The sequence below is a fragment of the Dendrobium catenatum genome, unplaced genomic scaffold (assembly GCF_001605985.2).
Source record: "Dendrobium catenatum unplaced genomic scaffold, ASM160598v2 fragScaff_scaffold_1608, whole genome shotgun sequence".
Taxonomy (NCBI): Eukaryota; Viridiplantae; Streptophyta; class Magnoliopsida; order Asparagales; family Orchidaceae; genus Dendrobium; species Dendrobium catenatum.
The window spans coordinates 4,744,019-4,769,073 of NW_021320070.1; the positions used below are offsets into that span (position 1 = coordinate 4,744,019).

A 25,055-nucleotide genomic window follows, 5' to 3' on the forward strand; every position below is an offset into this window, starting at 1 on the left:
AGATCAATCGGGACATCAACTGCCCATGCGTCAAAAGTCAAAACTTCTTTAGTTCAACAAGCTTCTAGTAGTCAAGTCCATTGTTGGAATGCTTATGAAAAATATAATGATGAAAGACATCAAACAACAATTACATGCCAAATGCTCTGTTGTATACATTTCCTGAACTTGGAATGTGAAATCTATATTCAGCCCTGCCAACATAAGGATTATTTAGCCCAAAAGACTCATTCTTAATGCAATCAGTCAAGCTCATAGCAGTACCAGATTGCTTATTACTCCAACCATCCCAGTGGGTATTCGAGATAGGTGAGGTTCTAGGCTGCTGCAGTGACAGCTGTACCAAAGGAGATAAACTGCTATAGTTTTGTGGGAAGTGATAGGACATGGCATACGAATCATTAAGAGGCAAGAAATTTTCCCTTACAGGGTCAGAAATTCTCATATTTTGATAAGAAATAGATCGCTTCATAAGTAGCTGATCTATCAGGTCACCCTCAGATCTGAACCGTTCAGGAAAAGCAGAACCCAAACCATTGTTAATACTGGTTCCAAGTGGCATATGGCCTTTACCAACAGCCATTATTGCTGGGTCAATAAATTCCAAATCAACAGAATTTTCAGTTGGATGAACTTCATACTGATTCCTAAATAGAGAATTACCATGTAGATGATTCTCTAAAAGAATATAATAAACAAATTAGTTAGCTTACGACTCAGCAAAGAAGTCTGGAACAGATTCAAGTGCACAAACCTGGAACTGTTGCCATTAAATTGTGTTCGTAACGATCTTGATCAGAAAACCCAGGGGGAGGTGCTCCGCTTGGCACTGAGAATCCAGGTGGAGCCAACATTTTGATCCTTGAAACACCTATGAGAATTGATGATACATGTGCAGGATAGCGAATAGCAATAGATTCAGTAATACTATAAAGAATTTTTCAGTTAAATGGTCAAATAAAGAACAAAGATGGCAGGCATAATGGGTGAGGACATATCTTGTAACAGAAATTACAGAAATTTATCAGGGAAAAAAGCTAGAGGCATGAAATCACTATTTTCATTAATACAATGAGGTTGCAGTGTAATGGGTTTCTACAATGCAGTAATTTGTTCAATTTGGCAGGGACTGTTGCATTTAAGGTGGAGATTGAGCTGGTGATTTCATGCCAACGGATAAGATCATTGCTTTTGCAATAGTGGCTAAGATGGCCTGCAGTTTTATGCAATAGGCAGTTTTATACAGTTATCACCTCCCCGCAGATTGGATAGTCATCTTGTTTCGTAACTGATTGAAGAGTGAGATGGATGATGCTTTGGTGAAGATATCAACTGAGAAGCTACATGGTGGATAAATATTTCTTGTGATTTAATACAATTACGAATAAAATGAGACAATTCGAATGTGCTTCATTCAAGCATGGAAAGCTAGATTGCTCGTGAGTGCCATATTATCATAGTATAAGGTGTTTGTTGCGGAAGATGGGTATCAAATTCTTGCAATGAATGATGTAGCCAAAGAATATCAATGACAACAGTAGCTAGGGCATGGTATTTGGCTTCCATGGATACCGCGTATTGCTTCTTGACATGCCTGGAATTTAGTGTTACTAGGAAGGCAAGGTAAATGGTCATCAATTTCCTATCTGTGATGTCAATGGCCCATTCTAATTCAGATTAAGCTCACAAGTGAAGATAATCCAGAATAATGGGAAGGTTGTAGGTTATTGTACCTGGAATGTATAAGAGCAGTTATTTAAGGCTTTGGAAGTGGATGTTGTGAGGTTTGTACAAGTGTAGGTACACTCGGTTTACAGCAAAGGAGATGCCAACAAGATTCCTGTAAAGTTTGGCTTACGCCATGTAATCAAGTGCACAATACTATAGAGAGCCAACAAGACACCTGTAAAGTTTGTGCTTGGCAAATACAAAGTTCAAGAGCTCATTGATGGGTAGTTTCACTTAAAGCAGGTTCTTGACTAGCTTTCTGTTAGGCCGGCCCAAGAGGGGCCGGCTGTCCCTATTGAACAGGTCCCTAGTGGACCGGTTTTATACTACAGCCGCCGGCGGCCGGCCCAAGGAAGGGAGAGGGAAGGGGCCAACTGCTCCTATGGGGCCAACACCTTGATTAATAATTGCTTTGGAGGGAAATATTTGAATGAGGGGATGTTTAGGGATTTTGTATTACTCTGGTTTTAATTAGTTGATAATGCTAGAATTAGAGTTTCATCTTGAGTTTGAAATCAAATTTGAGATCTAGGGTTTGTTCATTTGGGCTCTAGGCTTGGCTAGAGATTTGGAGAGTTGTTTCTTCCTCTCGAATTGAAGAAACTTGTATCGTTAACTGTTTTCCTTGTTCGTGGATTGAATAGAAGAAGTTTGTTTGTGATTTTCTCTCCAATTTCCTGAAAATTCTGCATCGTAGTGCTGATTTCTCTCTAAAATCAGCAGTTTTCTTGTTGTTTTTCACCAATCACTGTTAGGTTTGCTTGCGAACTCAAGTATTTCCCTTAGGGTTACTTGCGAACTCAAGTATTTCCTATCAAATTGGTATTAAAGCATTGTCTTGGGACCATCGACGGTTGAAATTTTGAAATTTCAGTGGAGAAAGTTCATCCGGAAGAAGATCTTCTTGTAAATCTTGGGAAGAGTTATGGCCGGGAAGAAGGTTGAAGTATTGGAAGGAGAAATTGGGCAACTAAAATCAGATTTGAAGGAAAAATTTTCTGATTTTCAAAATCATATTTCATCCAATAATGAAAGGATGGAAGGGAAGTTCGTCATGATGGAAGAGATGTTGAAGAAATTGCTCGAAGTGAAGACCAATCCGGCGACATCGGAAGCAAGGGAAACCATCGGTGGCCATGGAAGAGGTGGAAACCCTAACATGTTTAGGGGAAGGGAAAATCAGGAAGTGGAGATCTTGGAGGGTGAAGGTGGAATGCCTCATCTAGAACCACTTTCTAGAGAGGAGATAAGCACTGGCTTCGAAAGAAGGGTTGCTGATTTTGTAGGGAGAAGGGAGAATTTCTACTGCAGAGGGGCTGAACTTGAAAGAAGAAGAGCGGAATTCGATGAAGGGGTTGAGTATGATCGTCGGAGGGAAGATCCTGACAACTGGAGAGCACCTCCTCTTCATGGAATTGGAGGATATGGAGGATTCAGGGGTAATGGGGGTGACCCGAAGGTGAGGAAGCTGAAAATGCCCATCTTTGAGAGCGAGGATGGCCATGGTTGGATCTACAAGGTGAAACGATATTTCTCCGTCAACGGATTGACGAAGGAAGAGAAGCTGAAAGCTGCAGGACTATGTTTGGAGGGAAAGGCACTAGCGTGGTACCAATGGCGTGACATGAGGCAACCCATCAGAAGTTGGAGGGAGCTCAAAGAGTGCTTACTATAATATTTTTGAACCGATAGGAGACTTTTATGAGCAATTCTTTTTCATAACATAGGAGGGAACCGTGGCAGATTATCGTGACAGGTTCGAGTAGTTGGCTACATTGGACCGACTCTTTGAGAGAGTGCTCAAGGAGAACTTTATGAAAGAGATTAAACCGGAGATACAGGTAGCGGTTAGAGTGATGAGGTTAAGAGACCTGGGGGAGGCCATGGAGCTAGCCCAGGTGGTGGAGGATCAAAAGCAGTTGGAGAGAGGGGCTAGAGGGAGAAACTCGGGGGGGGGGGGGGGGGGGGGGGGGGGGGGGGGGGGTCGTACAGGATGACCACCACCTTCTTAGCTCCCAAGGGGTCAGCATCAGAGAATCTGAAGGAAGTGCCCAAAGAGAGAACAAGATGAGGGGGAAATGGGGGAAGTTTGAAAAGGTTGATGAAGAAGGATATACAAAAGAAAAGGGCGAAATGGTTGTGTTTTAGATGTGATGAGAATTACATGTCGGGGCATAGGTGTAAGGATTGAACTCTTCAGGTTCTCACAGTCTGTGATGACGAGGAAGCTGAAGGGGAGGTGGAAGCGGGTTAAAGATGGAGGAAGAGGAGAGTTGCATCTTGATGTGGCAGAAGTCTCTGTAAACTCAATGGTGGGATTCACTCTGAATCACACTATGAAAGTGAAGGGAGAGATAGCTGATAAAGAGGTAGTGATGATAGATAGTGGGGCAACCCATAATTTCATCTCTACCCAGATTGCAGATCTATTATGGGTGAAATTAATGGATACATGAGGCTATGGGGTGATGATGGGCACAGGAAAGGTGAAAATGGGTAGAGGAGTGTGTAGGGGAGTAGTGTTGACCACTTAGGGGATCCAAGTGAGGGAGAACTTTCTTCCCTTGGAGTTGGGAAAAAATGATGTCATCCTGGGGATAAATGATTGCAAACCTAGGGGGAGACCGAGGTCAAAAAGAAGGATGGACGCTGGTGGTTTTGTGTGAATTACAAGGCGTTGAATAATGAGACTGTACAGGATAAAATTTCTCATTCCGATGATCGATGAACTATTAGATGAGTTGTATGGAGCAGTAGTGTTTTCCAAGATCGACTTGAAGTCGGGCTACCATCAAATCAGGATGAAGAAGGATATTCAGAAAACGGCCTTCAGGACACATGAGGGGCACTACGCGTTCTTGGTGATGTCATTTGAGCTCACTAACGCCCCTGCTACTTTTCAGTATTTGATGAATAGGTATTCCGGCAGTACATCAGGAAGTTTGTTCTGGTATTTTTTTATGACATTCTGGTGTACAACAAAACGGATGAGCATCTGGAGCACTTAAAGGAGGTTCTGAAGGTTTTACAAGAGCATCAGCTGGGGGACAACCTAAAGAAATGCAGCACTAACACCCCTACTACTTTTCAGTCTTTGATGAATAGGATATTCCGGCAGTACCTCAGGAAGTTTGTTCTGGTATTTTTTTATGAAATTCTAGTGTACAACAAAACGGATGAGCATCTGGAGCACTTGAAGAGGTTCTGAAGGTTTTACAGGAGCATCAGCTAAGGGCCAACCTAAAGAAATGCAGCATCGCCCAGTCGAGCGTGGAGTACTTGGGTCATGTAGTATCCCACAAGGGAGTGGCGACTGATCAAACAAAATTTGAGGCAATGCAGAAATGGCCTATGCCTAGGAATATAAGAGAGTTGAGGGGTTTCCTAAGACTGACTAGGTACTATAGGAGATTTGTGAGGGGGTACAATACCATAGCTTGGCCTTTGACCGAGCAACTAAAGAAGGACACTTTTTTGTGGGGAGAGGTAACAACCCAGGCTTTTGAGAGATTGAAGAAAGTCATGATGACATTCCCAGTTTTAGCTCTTCCGGACTTCAGCCAGATCTTTGTAGTGGAGACCGATACATTAAGGTATGGATTGGGGGCAGTGATGATGCAGAATCATAGACCAATAGCATACTTTAGTCAAGTACTATCAACTAGGGATAGATTAAAGTCGGTGCATGAGAGAGAGTTGATGGTCATTGTCTTGGTTATTCATAAGTGGCACCCTTATCTTTTTGGTAGTCATTTCATTATCCGGGCGGATCAGAGGAGCCTGAAGTATCTGTTAGAGCAAAGGTTGGTGACCGAGGAGCATCAGAGATGGTTGTCCAAATTGTAAGGCTATGATTTTGAGATCCAATACGAGCCTGGGGTGGAAAATAAGGTGGCTAATGCCTTATCTAGATGTGTTGGGGAACTTCAAGAGTTGGCGGTTTCAATACCACTGATGGTAGACCAGGGGGCCATCAAGGAAGAAAGCATGCTGAATGAAGAGTTGAGAAAGATTAGGAAGGATTTGATGGGAGATAATAGTAGCCATTCTGGTTACTATATTGAGGGGGAGAGGTTGTTGTATCAAGGGAGATTTGTGAGACCACGAACTTCCATACATATTCCTCACTTGTTAAAGGAATTTCACGGCAGTGCAGTGGGAGGTCATTCAAGTGTACATAAAACTTATAGAAGGTTAGCATCTGAGCTTTACTGAAAGAATATTTATAAAGATATTGAGGAGATGGTTGCGAGGTGTGAAGGGTGCCAGAGAAACAAATATATGGCAATGGCTCTAGGGGGACTACTACAACCCTTGGCACTTCCAAACAGAGTATGAGAGGAAGTGTCCATTAATTTCATAGACGACCTACTACGATTAGAAGGATTCACAGTCATCATGGTGGTGGTTGACAGACTTAGTAAGTATACACATTTCATCACCTTACGACATCCCTACACTGCATTAATAGTGGCAGAAGCATTCATCAGGGAGGTGGTTCGACTGCATGGGATTCTTGCGTCGATTGTGTTGGATCGAGACAAAATTTTTCTCAATCAGTTTTGGAGGGAGTTGTTTAGGTTGCAGGGCACTGTTCTTAAGAGAAACACCGCCTATCACCCGCAAATAGACGGTCAAACAAAAGTGGTGAACCAAAACTTGGAGACTATTTGAGGTGTTTTGTTTCTGAAAACCCACGGATGTGGGCTAAATGGTTCGCATGGGCCGAGTATTGGTACAATACTTCGCACCATTCTGCATATCAAATGACTCCTTTTAAAATACTGCATGGAAGAGACCTACCCCCCCCCCCCCCCCCCCCCCCCACAACCCCCCCCCCCCCCAAAAACCAACACTTAGTGCATTTTGGGAGGGGAGTACACCAGTTTATTCAGTTTAGCAATACTTAGAGGAAAGGGATAAGGTGTTGGAGGAATTGAAGAAACATCTGTTCAGGGCACAACAAATCATGAAAAAGCAGACATATAGACATAGGAGGGACATACAATTTGAGGTTGGAGAGAAAGTATTCTTGAAAATAAGGCCCTACAAGTAGAGATCAATTTCCAACATGAGAAACGAGAAATTGGCTCCAAAGTACTTTGATCCCTATGAGATTTTGGACAAGATCGGAGCAATGGCGTATTGTTTGAAGTTACCCCCATCTGCCACCATACACCCAATTTTCCATGTATTACAGTTGAGAAGAGCTCAAGGGGAGCATGCAGTCTGTGCAGAGTTGCCAATTACACTGATAGAGGACTTGGAAGTGGTCTTAGAACCATTAGAGCTGGGGGGAGTAAGATCCGATAAAAAGGGAAACAAAGAAGTGCTTATTAGATGGAGGGACCTTCCCGATTTCGATGCCACTTGGGAGCCATATGAGAGAGTGAGGCTTCAGTTTCCTTCTTTTCACCTTGTCCCAAGGTGATTCTTTAGGAGGGGAGTAATGTTAAGCCGGCCCAAGAGGGGTCGACTGTCCCTATTGAACCGATTTTATAATATAGCCGCCGACACAAGGGAGAGGGAAGTGGCCAGCTGCTCCTATGGGGCCCACACCTTGATTAATAATTTCTTTTGAGGGAAATATTTGAATGAGTGGTTGTTTAGGGATTTTGTATTACTCATTTGGCTTTAATTAGTTGCTAATGCTAGAATTAGAGTTTCATCTTGAGTTTGAAAACAAATTTGATATCTAGGGTTTGTTCCTTTGGGCTCTAGGCTTGGCTAGAGATTTGGAGAGTTGTTTCTTCCTCTCGAATTGACAAAGCTTGTATCATTTACTGTTATCCTTATTTGGGGATTGAATAGAAGAAGTTTGTTTGTGTTTTCCTCTCCATTTTTCTGAAAATTCTGCATCGTAGTGCTGATTTCTCTCTAAAATCAGCAGTTTTCTTGCTGTTTTCACTAATCACTATTATGTTTGCTTGCGAACTCAAGTATTTCCCTTAGGGTTACTTGGGAACTCAAGTATTTCCTATCACTTTCGTTCACCCAAAACGAATCAATGAAGTTAAGAGAATATTAGGATTGAAGGAGATGAATTCCAATGGGTATTGGTTGTGCTTGAATTCCCAAAAAATGCATTATGGAGCCAAGATTGCACATTTGGAAGTGCTGCAATGGGTTATGAAGCAAAGTGCAAATAGTTATGGGACTATTGACTTTATGAAGTATGTCATCAACATAGATGAGTATGTACTTGATGGTATTATTGTGAGTTGTATTGCAGATGAGAAGGGGCGGCCAAGCGATCAGATGTGCTAAATTGGAAATCAGTGCACATGTGTAAGTGTTGGTATAGGCTATCAAGCAAGGTAGAGCTGCAAGTGGGATTGTTGCCTATAAGAAATATTTATCTATATATATGAGCATGTACATGGCAGTATTTCTATGATTGTAGATGAGAATGGAGGGATCAGTTGAGTTGTTACGCTAGATTGAAAATCAAGCTATTGTAGATGATCGGAGATCATGGAAACCCTTTAACAGGGGGCCTGTTTGAGACCGTATATGGCTCTCTAAAGAAGACATACGTGATGCGGACATAATGGATCTAGGAAGCCTTTTGGTTGCACCATGAAGATCGTTCTAGTGAATTTTCCAAGAAGGAAGACATTGGAGACATAAACTTGAGTGATCTGCTTACTGTGATGTAAGTCCACTATGAGAAAATTTCTGATGGACAGTATTTTGGAACTAGGTTAAATGTTTTTATAGTCATTACCATATTTCGAATTGTAGCCTTAAGCTACTGGGTGTGCATTATGTGTTGTGATGGTGCCATCGGAGTTGAAATTGAATTTATAAATTCATTTGCAACCCAACACATCATGATTATGAAAGGGAGGAGTGAGGATCAAGGTCCCTAGAGTTTGAAAGGCTTGAAATTCTTTTGACATGGCTTTCCTCCATTTTGCATCTTTGATAGTTGAGTATAACATAACTGAAAATCAAGCTTATGTAGGTGGTTGATGAATGTGGTGAACCATTAACAAGGAGCTTATTTGAGATTCTACATGAATTTTTGAAGAAGACATGTGATGCAGGCATTGTGGACCTTTCAAGCCTTGTGTTCATGCGACGAAGACCATTTCACCGAGTTTCCGATGAAGGAATTGGAGATGCCAAAGTTGATTGACATGCCATATGTGGTGTAAAACTATTGTGAGAAAATTCGAATGGTGGCCATTTTGGTAAATGGACTACATGTTTCTTTCATGTTGATACCATATTTTGTTTGCAGCCGTGAGCAACTAGACATGCCTATGCCTTGCGATGGTAACATCGAAGTTAAACTTGGTTTTATAAATTCATTTGCAGCCCAACTCACTACAATTATGAAAGGGAGGAGTAAAGATTCAAGTACCCTAAGTTTGAAGGGCTTAAAATTCATTTGGCATGGCTTTCTACAATTTTGCATATTTTACGGCTTAAGTATAACAAAGTTGGACCAGCTAATCACATAGGATATGATTCAAGTTAAGAATTGGTTTTTGTTTAGGATGACCAATCTTTAGATGAGTTAATATGGGATGTATGATGAGATCCTACAAAAGAAGACGGTGCAGATGGCTAGCCTAGAAAAAGTGAGTGAAAAGAAGAATGTGGAGGGAGTGCCAAGGTCATATGTGGCTTAATAAGTAGAGCAGATAGAGGCTAGGTGACCATGGGTGCAAGTATGGAATATGGATAACCTACCTCCAACAAGTATGTGAGGAGCTAGAATGGATGATCTAATAGGTGATTGAGGAATTTAGGCTATAGAGGCTGAGACAAGAGTAAAAAGGAGAGAGATAGATGGAGATGTGGGTTGTGGAACAGATGTAGGGGGACAAATGTAGATAAATGTATCCTCATTAAAGAGGGCATGGTGAGGAGTAATGGTGGTGTTGGAATAGAGATTATAGCATTTCTAGCCTTTATAAGAAGCATGGCCAAGGAAGATGCACCAAGTAGACTTAGGAACTAGTTTGCTTCCAGGACACAATCTAAGCCACAAATGGCATAGGCACCCAAAAGTTTTGAGGTGCAAGTATAGTGGTGGTAGCTAAGGATTTATATATAGAGATTTTATTAGTTATGGGAGGGGGCAGTCAATTAATGAGATGGACGATTGTGAGAAGATCCTCAACTCAAAGTTTGTGAGGCCAGTTGGCTTGAAGTAGTGTTCGAACTGTTTCGATTATGTGTGAAGCTTGCATGGCAATACTCTTTTTTTCAAGACTATATGTGCATTATATTGGTGAAGTATTCCCCATTTAATAAAAAATGTTTGGAAGGTTTTGTTTGTGCATTCATCATCAACATTGGAATGAAGAATTTTAAGTGTAGAATTGTCATTCAACCAAACTTTTGAGTTTAAATAAATTTGGAGAGAGTTTCTGATTTAGTTTTTTATGGAAAATACTGGCAAAATTGAAAGAAGTTATCTATAAAAGAGTATCTAAAACCAAAAAAAGAAGGAGAATGGTGGAAGGTCCCCCTACATAGTGTATAAGTTGGGTATGATGAGAACTATATGTAGTGGACTATATACAAGGAAGCCAGTAGCTCTTAGCTAAATGATAGAAAGTACATAAAAGAGGAAAAGAGAGAATACATATAGTTGGGTTTTGTTTTGCTAAATTAGATAATTTAAAGAAGATGGGATGGCTTAGGTGTGCAAGTGTTTGTGGTGCCTGTAGAGGGCAAAGCAACTTTGTTGGGTGATGAGGAAAACTTTGGAGAAGAATGGACCAGGCAGAGACAATTATTGTAAAAGTCAATTTAATTAATTAGTTTAAAAAAATTTAATGTTGAACTGGCTGCGTGAGCAGAAAGGAAGCCACTTCTGTCTCATGCAGAGACACAAGAAGGGGGTTGGGCGAGTAGAGGTGCAAGCGAGGAAAGCAAACAGGTGAGCGAAAGAAAGAGGAAGTGAGATAGAGACAAAAAGAGTGAGAGATTAAAAAAATAGAGGATAGGTGAAAGAAAGAATAACAAGAAGAGAACGATTAAAGTTAGAGGGACGAAAACCAAATTGTGGAATGCATTAACTGTGAGGCCTAGTTGAGCGAGGCTAAAATCAAGTAAGCACAATGCAATATTTTTGAAGAAGACATGTGATGCAGGCATTGTGGACCTTTCAAGCCTTGTGTTCATGCGACGAAGACCATTTCACCGAGTTTCCGATGAAGGAATTGGAGATGCCAAAGTTGATTGACATGCCATATGTGGTGTAAAACTATTGTGAGAAAATTCGAATGGTGGCCATTTTGGTAAATGGACTACATGTTTCTTTCATGTTGATACCATATTTTGTTTGCAGCCGTGAGCAACTAGACATGCCTATGCCTTGCGATGGTAACATCGAAGTTAAACTTGGTTTTATAAATTCATTTGCAGCCCAACTCACTACAATTATGAAAGGGAGGAGTAAAGATTCAAGTACCCTAAGTTTGAAGGGCTTAAAATTCATTTGGCATGGCTTTCTACAATTTTGCATATTTTACGGCTTAAGTATAACAAAGTTGGACCAGCTAATCACATAGGATATGATTCAAGTTAAGAATTGGTTTTTGTTTAGGATGACCAATCTTTAGATGAGTTAATATGGGATGTATGATGAGATCCTACAAAAGAAGACGGTGCAGATGGCTAGCCTAGAAAAAGTGAGTGAAAAGAAGAATGTGGAGGGAGTGCCAAGGTCATATGTGGCTTAATAAGTAGAGCAGATAGAGGCTAGGTGACCATGGGTGCAAGTATGGAATATGGATAACCTACCTCCAACAAGTATGTGAGGAGCTAGAATGGATGATCTAATAGGTGATTGAGGAATTTAGGCTATAGAGGCTGAGACAAGAGTAAAAAGGAGAGAGATAGATGGAGATGTGGGTTGTGGAACAGATGTAGGGGGACAAATGTAGATAAATGTATCCTCATTAAAGAGGGCATGGTGAGGAGTAATGGTGGTGTTGGAATAGAGATTATAGCATTTCTAGCCTTTATAAGAAGCATGGCCAAGGAAGATGCACCAAGTAGACTTAGGAACTAGTTTGCTTCCAGGACACAATCTAAGCCACAAATGGCATAGGCACCCAAAAGTTTTGAGGTGCAAGTATAGTGGTGGTAGCTAAGGATTTATATATAGAGATTTTATTAGTTATGGGAGGGGGCAGTCAATTAATGAGATGGACGATTGTGAGAAGATCCTCAACTCAAAGTTTGTGAGGCCAGTTGGCTTGAAGTAGTGTTCGAACTGTTTCGATTATGTGTGAAGCTTGCATGGCAATACTCTTTTTTTCAAGACTATATGTGCATTATATTGGTGAAGTATTCCCCATTTAATAAAAAATGTTTGGAAGGTTTTGTTTGTGCATTCATCATCAACATTGGAATGAAGAATTTTAAGTGTAGAATTGTCATTCAACCAAACTTTTGAGTTTAAATAAATTTGGAGAGAGTTTCTGATTTAGTTTTTTATGGAAAATACTGGCAAAATTGAAAGAAGTTATCTATAAAAGAGTATCTAAAACCAAAAAAAGAAGGAGAATGGTGGAAGGTCCCCTGCTACATAGTGTATAAGTTGGGTATGATGAGAACTATATGTAGTGGACTATATACAAGGAAGCCAGTAGCTCTTAGCTAAATGATAGAAAGTACATAAAAGAGGAAAAGAGAGAATACATATAGTTGGGTTTTGTTTTGCTAAATTAGATAATTTAAAGAAGATGGGATGGCTTAGGTGTGCAAGTGTTTGTGGTGCCTGTAGAGGGCAAAGCAACTTTGTTGGGTGATGAGGAAAACTTTGGAGAAGAATGGACCAGGCAGAGACAATTATTGTAAAAGTCAATTTAATTAATTAGTTTAAAAAAATTTAATGTTGAACTGGCTGCGTGAGCAGAAAGGAAGCCACTTCTGTCTCATGCAGAGACACAAGAAGGGGGTTGGGCGAGTAGAGGTGCAAGCGAGGAAAGCAAACAGGTGAGCGAAAGAAAGAGGAAGTGAGATAGAGACAAAAAGAGTGAGAGATTAAAAAAATAGAGGATAGGTGAAAGAAAGAATAACAAGAAGAGAACGATTAAAGTTAGAGGGACGAAAACCAAATTGTGGATTGCATTAACTGTGAGGCCTAGTTGAGCGAGGCTAAAATCAAGTAAGCACAATGCAATTTCATGCAATCACGTGGATGTAAACACATAAAGCTATGTTGAGCAAAAGCTAGAGTTTTATTTTCTTCCAAAACAGATGTAAAATAAGTTTCAACTTAGATTGCATTTCAATGAATAAATCTTAGATATAATTTTAACATTCCAAAATATTATTTTGTTTTTATTTTAGGTGGAGAAAGAGAACATACCAACTATATAAGACAGTTATTTATTTGTACTAAAGGAGGAAAGAAGTCTCAAGGTATGTTTTTAAATAAGAGGATTTTACAACTTATTTTAAGATTAATGAAATATGAAATAAAAAAAAAAAGGTTGAGATTAGATCACCTTTACATATGGTGAGAAAACTCATATTTAATTTGCGTAGGTGAAATACAAAATCTGAATTTTATATTGAGAATTTGATAAGTAATTGCATAAGAGTAGAGAACTCAATATAATAGATAATTTCATAATTTCATAATCTTATGGAAAAAATTAAATCAGAAATTTCATAATTAATGATAGTTATAAAAATAAAAATAAAAGTAAGATTTCTATGGGTAATCCATGGCAATATATTATTAAAGAAAAAAAAATTAATTAAAAAAAGGAAATGTTCATGATTTGAATAGCGTTAATAATTAAGGACAAATAAAAGGATATTCAAATGTTATTTTATACTACAACAACAACATTAAGCCTTTATCCCACTATGTGGGGTCGGCATAAAATACAACTGAAAGGTCAATAATCCCCTATTTCGAGCATTTAATTAAAATGCAACCATTAGTTAAGATTTATATACTTGATTAAGGGTGTAAATTAATACTGCAGAAGAATAATCTAACGCCAGTTTGATGATCACCCACATGTTATTCTCCCTTATTTCCTAAATATATTTATTTGCAAGATTTCTCTTGGAGAAAGAAGATGTTGTAATACTATTGCCCATGAAAATCATGCAGGAGAGAGAAATCACAGATTATTTTTTGGGTTTGGATTTCTACAAAAGAAGGAAAATCAAGAATAATACGAATTTTTATGGGGGATAGAATAAAACAATTCAAGAGAGAGAGAAGAGTAGCATTGAGAGAGAGAAAGTAGAGACATCAATTGGACAAAGAGAGAAAGAGATAGGGGAGAGATTGGGTTTATAAAGAGAGATAAATATAAAAAAATGAGAAATTGAATAGGAGAGAGAGTTAAGCTACCTTCAAACTATAAAGACAAACATGAGATAGTACAAATGTTAATGGGAGTTACAGAGGACCCAATGAAGAGAGAGAATAATCAAGTTTTATTTATAATTCATTCATTCGACCCCTTTTTATAGAAATAAGATTACATGATAAAATCAAATAAATCTCTCCCTTGCTCTCTTTATCCACCTGCCCTTAAAAGACTTGGTTAGAGAATATTAGAAATGATCTTTCTTTATTAGATTTAAATGAGAATTTGACCCTTAACAGAACACAACGGATAAAAAAGGCGACTATCTCTAATCTTTTCTTCCATTAGAGCTGCTCCAACCTAGGGGTGTAAACGAGTCGAGTAATGGCACTATCGAACTCAGCTTGTCAATCAGAAAGCCAGCTCGAACTTGAGCTCATCCAGCTACAAAAGAGCTCGAGCCGACTTACGAGCCTCAGCGGTCCGCGTCATCCTCCTTCCGCAACAGCGTCATCAACCTGTTGTAACCAAGTGAGCTCCCACGCTCGAGCCCGCCTCTTTCCACGCTCGCTTGCTGCTTGGTTCTACTTGCCTCGTTTCGCAAACAACGAACCGCCTTCTGCCTCGAATCTCGTCCAACCGGCTTACAAATGTGAGGAGCCGAGTATGCTTTGAATTCGCGTCCACTGGATCATTGACGGGATTTTTAAAAACACGAGAGGGGTTTTTAAAATTTAGGCGAGATTTAAAAAAAAAACTGCAATGTTTAGCAATTATAAAATTATTTAAAAAATATTAATAAATATTCGAGCTGGCTTGCGAGCTCACGAGTCAAGCCTCATCAAGCTCGAACACAAGCCCGTTTACTAAACGAGCTCGAGTTTGAGCTCGAAAGCCCATAAACGAGTCGAGCTCGAGCGAGCTAGTGAGCTAGCTCGGCTCGCTTACACCCTTACTCCAACCTTTTCACGTATATGCTCATTTCGTATCCTGTCTTTACTCTCCACTCATCCACCTGAGCATCCTCATCTCTGCAACACTTAATATTATGCTTCTCTTTTGATGGCCAACATTATGCACCATAAAGCATTACTGGTCTCACCACGATCTTATAGAATTTCCCCTTAAATTTGATGTAGACTTTTCTATCACACCACAAGCCCGGGTATTCCTCCACTTTAATCATCCAACTTGAATTCTATTAATAATATCCCCATCTATTTCACCATCACTCGGAACAATAGACCCAAGATATCTAAAACGTGTACTCTTATTAATGATTTGATCGCCCAACGTCGCAATCCCCCACTAGATATATTATTACTAAAATTACACTCCATATATTCAGTTTTAGATCTACTCAAACGAAAGCCTTTAGATTCTAAGGTTAACCTCCATAATTCAAGTTTATCTTCAACTCCCTCTCTAGTCATATAAACAAGAAGAATATCACCAGCAAAAAACATACACCAAGGTACGACCTCTTGAAAATGGCTAGTGAGAACATCCATGACTAAAGCAAAAAGATATGGGCTTAAGGCTGATTCTTGATGTAATTAGTTCAACTAAAATAGGAAAATACTTGGTCAAACCACCTTGTGTTTGAACACAAGTAACAGCTCCCGATACATATCCTTAATGACTTGAATATAAGCATTATTAACAACTTTCTTTTCTAGAACTCTCCATAGCATTTCTCTTGGAACTTTATAACATGCTTTCACTAAATCAGTAAATATCATATGTAGATCCTCCATACTCTCTCTATACATCTCCATCAAACCTCTCAATAAATGAATAGCTTCCATAGTAGACCTACCCGACATGAGTCCAAATTGATTTTGAGAAACATTAGTATCACGCAGCAACCTATGCTCCATAACTCTCTCTCTCATAATTTTAATGTATAACACATCAACTTAATCTCTCTATAATTCGCATAATCTTGTGCATCACCTTTATTCTAAAAAATAGAAATAAACGCACTTATTCTTCACTCATCTAGCATCTTTCACTTCTAAACCAATTTTTAGAACAAATCTTCTTATTTTTTATCTTTTTTTGTATATTTTGATTCTACCACCAACTATTTTTATTATTTGGAGCTTTTCCCTTTAATACTCCAAGCACATCTTTTGCAACATTCTAAATATCACTAACTACTTTTCCCACGTAAAACTTTAAAATAATCCAAAATACTAGAATATTATAGAAATATTCTGATTTTTTATATGCTCATATCTTTTATACAACAACAATTATCGAACAAAGATCAAGAAGTATCATAATCATACTAAAGCATTAATTTTCCTATACAAGAACAACTAACAAAGGATTTTATTTCTTCAAGATAATCATTGAAAATTATATAAAAATATTAAGAGAAAAAAAAGGATTAAAAAAATGATTTTCATTGTCCAAGAAAAGGTTTATGATTTTCATCACTCTAGATTTAACCTATGAACTTGAATGCAATCTTTAGCTCCTCACCTACTAGAAATAAGGGACATTTACATACATAACACACAAAACCTTCTTATTTACATATTTCACACATAAATATTTACATTTGCTCACATATTGCTCCCTTGTTTAAGTAACATCAAAAGTACCACTTTTCTAAACCCTTACCATTAACATCTTGTTAACGAAGCCCTGACACATTTGGTTGCATCTTCTTCTTCGTTGAGGGTTTCGGTATTCTAAAATACGTTGTCCAGTCAATGGCCTTCCCCTAATTGATTGCATCATGACTCTTTGCCACCGCACGTCACCGCTCCATTAGTGGCCTTTGGCCAAATCTAACTATGAGATCCCCCGCGACTTCCTATACTCATCGCATGCATGAAAACCATTGACCGATTGGTAAACTTTTAAAATATTAAGGTTTGGATGTTAAATAGGTAAAAAAAAAAAGTTTTGAGTATTACAAGCCATGCCTAGTGAATATATATGCCTCTCTGCAACCTAGTACAAACAATAATGGCAAATTTTCTATGCAGGTCATAAGTGCGGCCGATGCATTACCGAAGTCTCGCATGAGATAATGCAAAATTTAAACATAACCAAAGCACATTGATTTTAAAGATCCCAACACAAGCAGGTCAGATCAACGTAGCAAGATAAGGAAAAAACGCATAACACAACAACAATTAAGCATAATAGAACAAGCAAAACATTGATATTTTCAGGAGAAAGCACCATCACAAAGAATGTATTCACATGCGGGCCTATCTACAGATAGCACTGCGGAAAGATTTTGAAACCATTAGTGCGTGACCTTTTAACATAATACCTCTCCTCATATGTTTAATATCTCTGATTTAAGCTAGCTGCATTTGGCTAGTACTGCTAAGGAAAAATGATTGTCAAGATAGATACACCTTTCATTCTTAGCTCTTTTCAGTTAAATTCTGCTTAGGCTATGTTTAAATAGATAGTGCCAATTAGATATTCTATCAGTTAACGTTTTAAATTCTGATTTGAAATAGCAGCATTGAGCTATTACTGCTAAGGAAAACCACCACAAGGTCTGCTTTCATGTGCTCAACAAATTTAATGCAATCCAAAACTGGAAACGTTCTATGCAAGCCATTAGTCTGGCCCATAAATTACCAAACTCTGGTATGATATAGTGCAAAGTTAAACATAACGGAATTTCATTGATTTTAAAGATCCTTAATGAATGTTACATGCAAGTCGCATCAAGGTAGCAGAATAAGGAAGAAAAATAGTACTGCAAAACATCAATTAAACGTGATAGAACAAACAAAAAATTGAGATATTCAGAAGAAAATACCATCACAAAGAATGTATTCACCTGCAGGCCTATCCAAAGATTGCGTTGCACAATAGCCATAAGAATCGTCGCCTGTGGAACCATTTTGAAAACCATTGGCACGTGAACCTTTTAACATAATACCTCTCTTCATATGTTCAGTATCGCTGATAGAAGGTTCAACTGATTTGACTGGATCCTCTTGTCTAGCAAAGGAAAACCTAGATTGATTGATATTTTGTGAAATCCATGATCTTGAAAGCGCAACAGAAGAATTTTGGCCCCCATTGTCACTGAGCATCCTAGACAAATCATCAGCTGGTGACATTGACTCATTCCATTGGTCAAAGTCTAATGATAATATATCTGTAATGATGTTGCTCTCTTTAGTATTTACAGTTGTATCTTTCTCACTTCTACTTGAGTCATTAAAACTATCCAAAAATCTGAAACCTCTGTTGGAGCTAACCACAACACTGTCTAAAGAGATTTCAGGTTTGTACATATTGCTAAGGTCTACTTTATTGCCCTCATTTGAAGAGGTCTGATTAAAAACTGCATTTATCGGCATGATAGACTCTCCAGATGAAGAGTTGGTATTTGCATCAAGGTCATTTAAACTACTGCATGGCTGATGTTTGCAATTACTAAGAGAGTGAGTAAAATGAGGTGAGCGTGATATTTGAATGGTGTCAGCAGAGCCTAATTGTTTAATACCAATTATAGCTGGAGAAATATCTTTATCCCCATCTCCAGTAGATTCAAAACCCATCATTGGTAACTCTAAATTTGAACTGGATGTGGAAACTGCATTTGAGGAGACAGTTACTTCAAAGGATGGAACTGAAATTAAATTTCCAAGATCTTCAGAACCATTTTTCCCTTTTGTAGAAAGTTGGCTTCTCAGCATAGTAGAACCCACAAAAGCATTATTTTCATGATTGTGAACTGGGTTGGGTTTACTTTTTTTATCCATATATGGAGCTGAGGAACCCAGGCAAGAAGTATGTGCATGTTGATTAACATCTGTTGGCCTAGCAGAACTACTACAAGATTGTTTGTTCAAACTTTCCTCTCCCATCAAATTCACAGCATCTATTTTCTTCCTGGATGCAGAGAAGATGCCATCCTTGTCTTGAGAAACTGGGGAAGTAGGGCCCGCTAGACATACTTGTGATGAACTACAACTTGTTTTACCTGAAGCAGAGGTTGTTTGCAGGCCCACTCCTGATATTTGACATTCACTATCTACAGTTGACCATTTTTCCAGTATAATTGCACTAGAACTGCTCGGGGTTTCCTCGACAAGTTTAGATGCTATAACAGGATCATCATCCCATGCTGAATCTCCAAAACCGTTAGCATCAGAATGAAGAGAAACGAATGTCAGATCTGATGCAGTTGTGGGGGAGACCTTTCCAGGTTGAAATTTAGAAGGTTCTGATGGAAGAGGATTGCTATGCCCTTCCTCAGCTATTGACACTGTAACTTCATTGTCATGCCATGAAGGAGACACATCCTCTGCGCCTATGCTAATTGAAGAATGGGTAGAAGAATGGCTTTTGGTTTCAACCTTTTGTTTTTCTGAACTTTGGGAGCATACTGTGCTTGTAGATGGCGTCAAGCCATTTGAAGCACGTGAACCCCTAAGAAATGTAAAACTTAGAAAACAAAAACTCTACCAGATAAAAAAAAAATGAACTAGGCATACCAAGAGGAAGCTGCTGGCAGAATAGCAAGCCATCCAGCACTAACATTTGAAACTGTGGCCTGAGCTTCAGTAGTCTGTCAGCGTGAGTAAGGGAGAAAAAAACAATAGTGATAGAGAGAGAGAGGAATGGGGGCTTCAATATAGTTCCAACCTAGAATACACAGATAAAATAAAGAAGCTAGCATAAGAGCATACTTTTGAGGCATTATTAACTGAGTGTTTGTCTGAGACTGTTTGCAAGTTGCACCAATCTTCTGCAGGAGGCAATAAACTACCTGCACGTCTTTGCAAATTAGAGGAAGGAACCTGCAAGACAACACTCCTGCAATGCGAAAAAAATAAACATTTAAAACTGAAAGTACTAACAAAATAATACAAAAGAATGCATCCATAATAAATATTCAATTTCTATGCAAGAAGATCAGCACGTCGTACCCAATTATACATTTCCTCTGCTAAAACATAACTCCAAAATATTTCCCAAATGTAGGAATTCTTCACAAAAGAAGAAGCACTATGTGCAAAGTGTTTAGTATTAGACCAAAAAAAGGCAAAATTGGAATAAAACAAAATTATGCATGTGCTCGCAATTATTGTTCCAAAAAAATTTCTAACTTCCGGTTTCCCTCTAACAAGCAGTACCAATGGAGTGCACTTCCAATAAAAAGCCAACAGCTTTTGGGAGCCTAACGAATGGTGAAAGTATAAATATGTGATAATGTGGATGATTCCACGATATAATTCCTAATCAACCAATATGATGCATAGTTGCTTTCATCTAAAGAAAAGTATATGATTCACAGATCACAAGTTACCAATTATAACTTTCATTCCACATAAACATACAATAGTACTATTCAAGCCCAATTCATACTAAAACAATCATAAATATATGAAAATTCCAACAGGAATTTTTTTTGCAAATAAAATTAAAGAGCAAACGAATATATTTTCAGAAAATCAGAATTTTGGCATTTCACTCTTTGGTTCACTCTTTAACCAAAATCAAGGCCACTATATTAGTCAATTAATAAAATAATGTAGAACAAACAGAAAAGGAATGGAATTACCAAAAAAGTAAAGAAAAAAAATACTCCCATGTCAGTACAAGAAGATGACGTGCCAAAACACAAGTGCACACTTCTACCGCACTCAAAGAAAATCAAGCATCCAACTTGCACTCACAATACTAAGAAGGGAAGAAAAATTTTATTCACAAAATTTACGACTTACATGCCACAAACTACTATTTATAAAATCATCATAACACAAGTTAGTAGATAAGGATGGCATGGGATCAATCTTAATTTAAAGTTAATTTATCTTAATTTAATTTTAAAATCCTAAATCAGCTAATCCATTATCAATTTAACTTACAAGTTTTCAAATCAACTAACTTCAACCCTCAAAACCAACCTAGATACTCAAGGCTAGGTGAGAAAATCCCGCCAAACTAATGCTACGGTAACCCGCCACAATACCCATAAATATCAGGCCAACAACACCAGTTAAACATAACAATGGCAACAAGCTCGTATTAAATGTCCCCAAGTCATGTAAAAACCTCTTTTATATTTTTAATAATTCCAAATTCTGCTAGATGATACTAAATGTAAAACCACCACATCGAATGATGGATAAGATGGGATGCAAGCTAACGCATTAGAACTCATTCATCCACCAAAATGCTCATCATGAAGTTTGCTTTAACAATTACATTAAAATAGGATCTGTTCAAATTGTTCAATTCCATAAGAACTATTAGAAGATAATCTTAAACTATCTCTTACTTCATTCCTACTTAACCTAGATAAGTTCAATATGGCAAAAGCAAAAAAAAAAAATGAATCAACATGAGTTTTTATCCTATGAACAAAAGACACTTCTAATACGAAAAGAAAAATTGTCAGGATATCTGGATACAAAACGCAAAAAAATGGGTTTTATAACCTTTGGATTTGCTCCGAGATTAGTGTTCCATATGATATCCTGAATTGAACTAATCTAAGAGCCAATCCAATAACTTTGAAGCTCATTCTGATGCATTCTACATGAGAATATCCTAACGCATTTTTTTGCTTCTAACATAATGAAATTAAACAAGATTACTAAAATGAAAGAACTGCACTAAAATGGAAATTTTTGCACTTGATAATGATGGGAAATTGTGATATTCAAGATCCTCCAAGCCACCATTTATAAAGTGCTTGTAATATGATGCTTCAAGGAATTCATTGATGGTGAAGGCCATCATAAAATCCCTAATGAATTACAAGTTATCTATCTAGAACATCAAGGTACATAAAGCTCTCAAATCATTCCATCAATTAATGTCCATTGAAAGCAATCTGCCAATTTTAAAGTTCAATCAATCTTATGAGAAGTAGGGTTGAGTTTTAAGATTGAAGATCAAAAATCACTAAAAAATTGAATCAATTTTTTGCTTAGATCGATCCAAACAAGCTAATCCATAAGCCAAATTTTTAGCTCAGTCTGACCTTCAAGCTGAATTCAAATTGAAATGGATCAAATTGAGCTTATTCATATATATATATATATATACATCTCAAGCTAACACAATTCAAATTCAAGCCAGCCGATTTTGAGCTAGCTCATAAAGGCTTAAGTTGATTTGATTTGACACTAAACCCTAATGAGAAGAGAGCATTGGCCAAAAGCCATAAAAAAAGAAACTTGTTCGGTGGAAAGTAACTGAGAAATCATTCAAAAATGCAAATTATTCCAAACCATTAAACAAGAAGCTGATCAAACTTGATATGTTTAACTTAATAACCCTTAGCTCTACCATGATGCTATGAAACTATGAAAGTTCTATGCAACACTGAGAAGATTCTTCGATTAGATATTTTCTTGTTGAAATGGAACTCTATCAAAAAAATGTCATAAAAGATATGAGGTTCAATGCAACACTAAGAATATTCTTCCATTTAATATTTTGTTCTGTTGAAATGGAAATCTATCAAAAAAATGTAATGGCATGTCTTAAAAGAAATGGAAAAAATTAAAGTTTCTATGTATTATAGTTGGCTTCCCTTGAATTGCAAAGGCGTTTTGTTGTCAAAAAAGATGTAGCAGAAGCAAATTGACTGTATGCTGAAACTTCAATTTAGGCATTTCTTCAAAATAACCACTAAAACATTTAGGATTTCAGCAAAAATAAGCTACAAAATTCAAGTAAAAGGTAAAGACAAAAAAGCCAGAAATTTCCATCTAAACAATAGCACAATATTTTGAGCAGTAATCAGCAAATACCTCGTATATGCTGAAACAACTTCATCCTTGGTGAAGCTATCCTCTTGGTTGCCTATGTCATGCAAATATAAACAATCTGGATTGCTGCAAATCTAACCCAATTCAAGCAGTAAATCAAGTAAACTTACTGGAAAATTTCAGGTAACAGGATGAAAAGAAACAATATAACCAAGAGAAAGATGCACTACAATTCAAAAAGCAATGCCCTTACCATGTTTCTCAACCAGGCATGACAATACTTAGTAGTGCCAAAGCAAGCTCTGCAGTTATATAACAAAAGTTGTGAAATGAAGCTAAGAACGATATCCTAGAAAGAAAAATGGAGTTTGACCACATTATACCTTAAACGTTTACCATCTAATAAATAGTTGTGTACAGCTTGAATACATCTAACGGCATCTTCTTCTCTGGCATAAGTAATATATCTGCGCAACAGAAATAGATGAGGGCAAGATTCACGCATATAAAGGCAACAGAAATCAGAAACTAAACAAAACTATCAGTAAGTACAAAATGAGAAATAATAACTTGTAAATTTCTAGCAGCAAAATAACATTGCATGTGAATAAGGAAATACAGTGAATATAGCAAAATATTTTCCAGCACCTGCAGTTTTAGACAGTTAAAACAGAAAGATTAACTAGTGACCAAGGCAAACAACTAGATTATGTGGTAGTATCATCACAAGTTTTCTCCTTTACAGCTGATATGAATATGGTTAAAATAAAAAAGTGAATTTGAAAGAGAATTGTCATGATTACAATAGGAAGATACGAAAAACTTACACATTGTTATTAGATGCCTGTTGGTTTGTTGTACTAGCTGGACGGGAAATTGACACCTTCAAAATTTCTCCATACTGACCGAAATATTCCTTGCGCTCAAGCAGCTGAGAAAGTATTGAAAAAGGTCGCTTAATCTCAAACACAAAAACGCAAACCAATCAATGCGAAAAGGAAACTCACGCTTTCATCACATAAGTCAGCAGGTAATCCAATTATGTATACAAGATTCCTTTGTACCACCCGAACTGTGCTAAGATGCTTCCTGGCTTCAGCTGATACTTTGGTTTTCCCCTTTTGGGATCTTTGTCTTTTCCCACCATTCGCTTCTGCCACCAACCTGTCCAAGAGAAATGAATGATGGAGTTTCTCTCCAGATACTTTTGTTTACTTCAACATTAAGATGGCACCAGTTGAAACCTTTCACAGTTAACAGCCATTCCTACAATTCTCTCCTTATCATATGGAGTGCGGCATGCAGGACACCGGCCCTCTGTCTTCTCTTTCTCAGCCATTTCCATAATATGATGCCAGCACCAAACACAAATCTGAGAAAGCAAAAGTAAAAATAAAAGACTTTGAAAAACTAACTTGCATCAACAAAAAACACTATGTCTAAACTTTCTCGGATAGAAGATATATCAGCCAAAAATATAAACTTAATAAACCATATCTAATGAAAATTTCTTGCATCAAGAAAAGCAAGTGGGGATCTGTACCTCGTATCCACATTTGCATGGTTTTAATTGCTGGTCCGTGAGGTCCATCTCCTCCGCACAGAGGGGGCAAACTCTCTCTCCATCGTCGCTCGTACTTGTCCTTCCAAAAGATAAAATGAAGTTTAAAGCAATAGAACCAAATTAATACATAAATCCAACTAAATCAAACCACGCACTCCAATTTATCATTAATTCAGGTCATATTGTTCCCCATCAAACTCCCTTCTACAAGCCCCAACATAAAAACATACAGAACAAGAAAATTTCCAAACCCTAAAACCACAATCTTCCTAGTTGCCTAACCTTGCTCCTATATAGAAGCAGCAAACCCAATCAAAGCCCTGAAAATTTCTCTTCGACAAAGATGAATACAAACACCGATCAAGAAAATCTTCCATGGGCACAACTAGTCGTTCAAACAACAAGAAAAAAGCACCCAAAGTCAAGATCCACCACTAAATACAAAACAAAGCAGCAACATCGATACAGCGAAACAGATAGAAAACAGAGCAAAGAGTTCCGACTTTGATAAGAACGCCGCCTACCAATCGATTGAAGAATAACATAAAAAATCAACATCATCTATCGCTAGATCGGATATTGCTTACATTCGAGAGGGAATCGGTGCCATGGCTGAGCTCGAATCGATGCCGAAGAGAGATTGAGAATTTGAAAGAGTGTGCGCCGAGCAAGAATCGGGAAAACCAGATAGAAGCTAACAGATTAAAACCTTCGTTTCTCTTGTGGATTTTTTTTTTT

The 25,055-nt window shown here is 37.8% G+C and overlaps 1 protein-coding gene across 1 annotated transcript; it reads right to left on the reverse strand.

Moving 5' to 3' along the window:
* On the reverse strand, positions 1-25,055 carry LOC110105533. Its single transcript, XM_028700941.1, has 14 exons — positions 24,905-25,055; positions 24,297-24,396; positions 23,998-24,125; positions 23,761-23,917; positions 23,581-23,684; positions 23,137-23,220; positions 23,007-23,055; positions 22,796-22,887; positions 19,718-19,844; positions 19,523-19,596; positions 17,854-19,457; positions 755-871; positions 265-678; positions 1-194 (listed from the first exon to the last, which is right to left on the reverse strand). Exons 1-14 carry the CDS (start codon positions 24,925-24,927, stop codon positions 49-51), a joined length of 3,219 nt encoding a protein of 1,072 aa, XP_028556774.1. The 5' UTR covers positions 24,928-25,055; the 3' UTR covers positions 1-48.

Excerpts from the sequence above, each read along its gene's own strand:
- LOC110105533 (XM_028700941.1), bottom strand. The coding sequence starts at position 24,927 with ATGGCACCGATTCCCTCTCGAAT. Across the intron at positions 23,685-23,760 it reads CTGACTTATGTGATGAAAGC|CTGCTTGAGCGCAAGGAATA; the intron begins GTGAGTTTCCTT and ends ATACTTTCTCAG. Across the intron at positions 195-264 it reads TTGGAGTAATAAGCAATCTG|GGCTGAATATAGATTTCACA; the intron begins GTACTGCTATGA and ends TTATGTTGGCAG.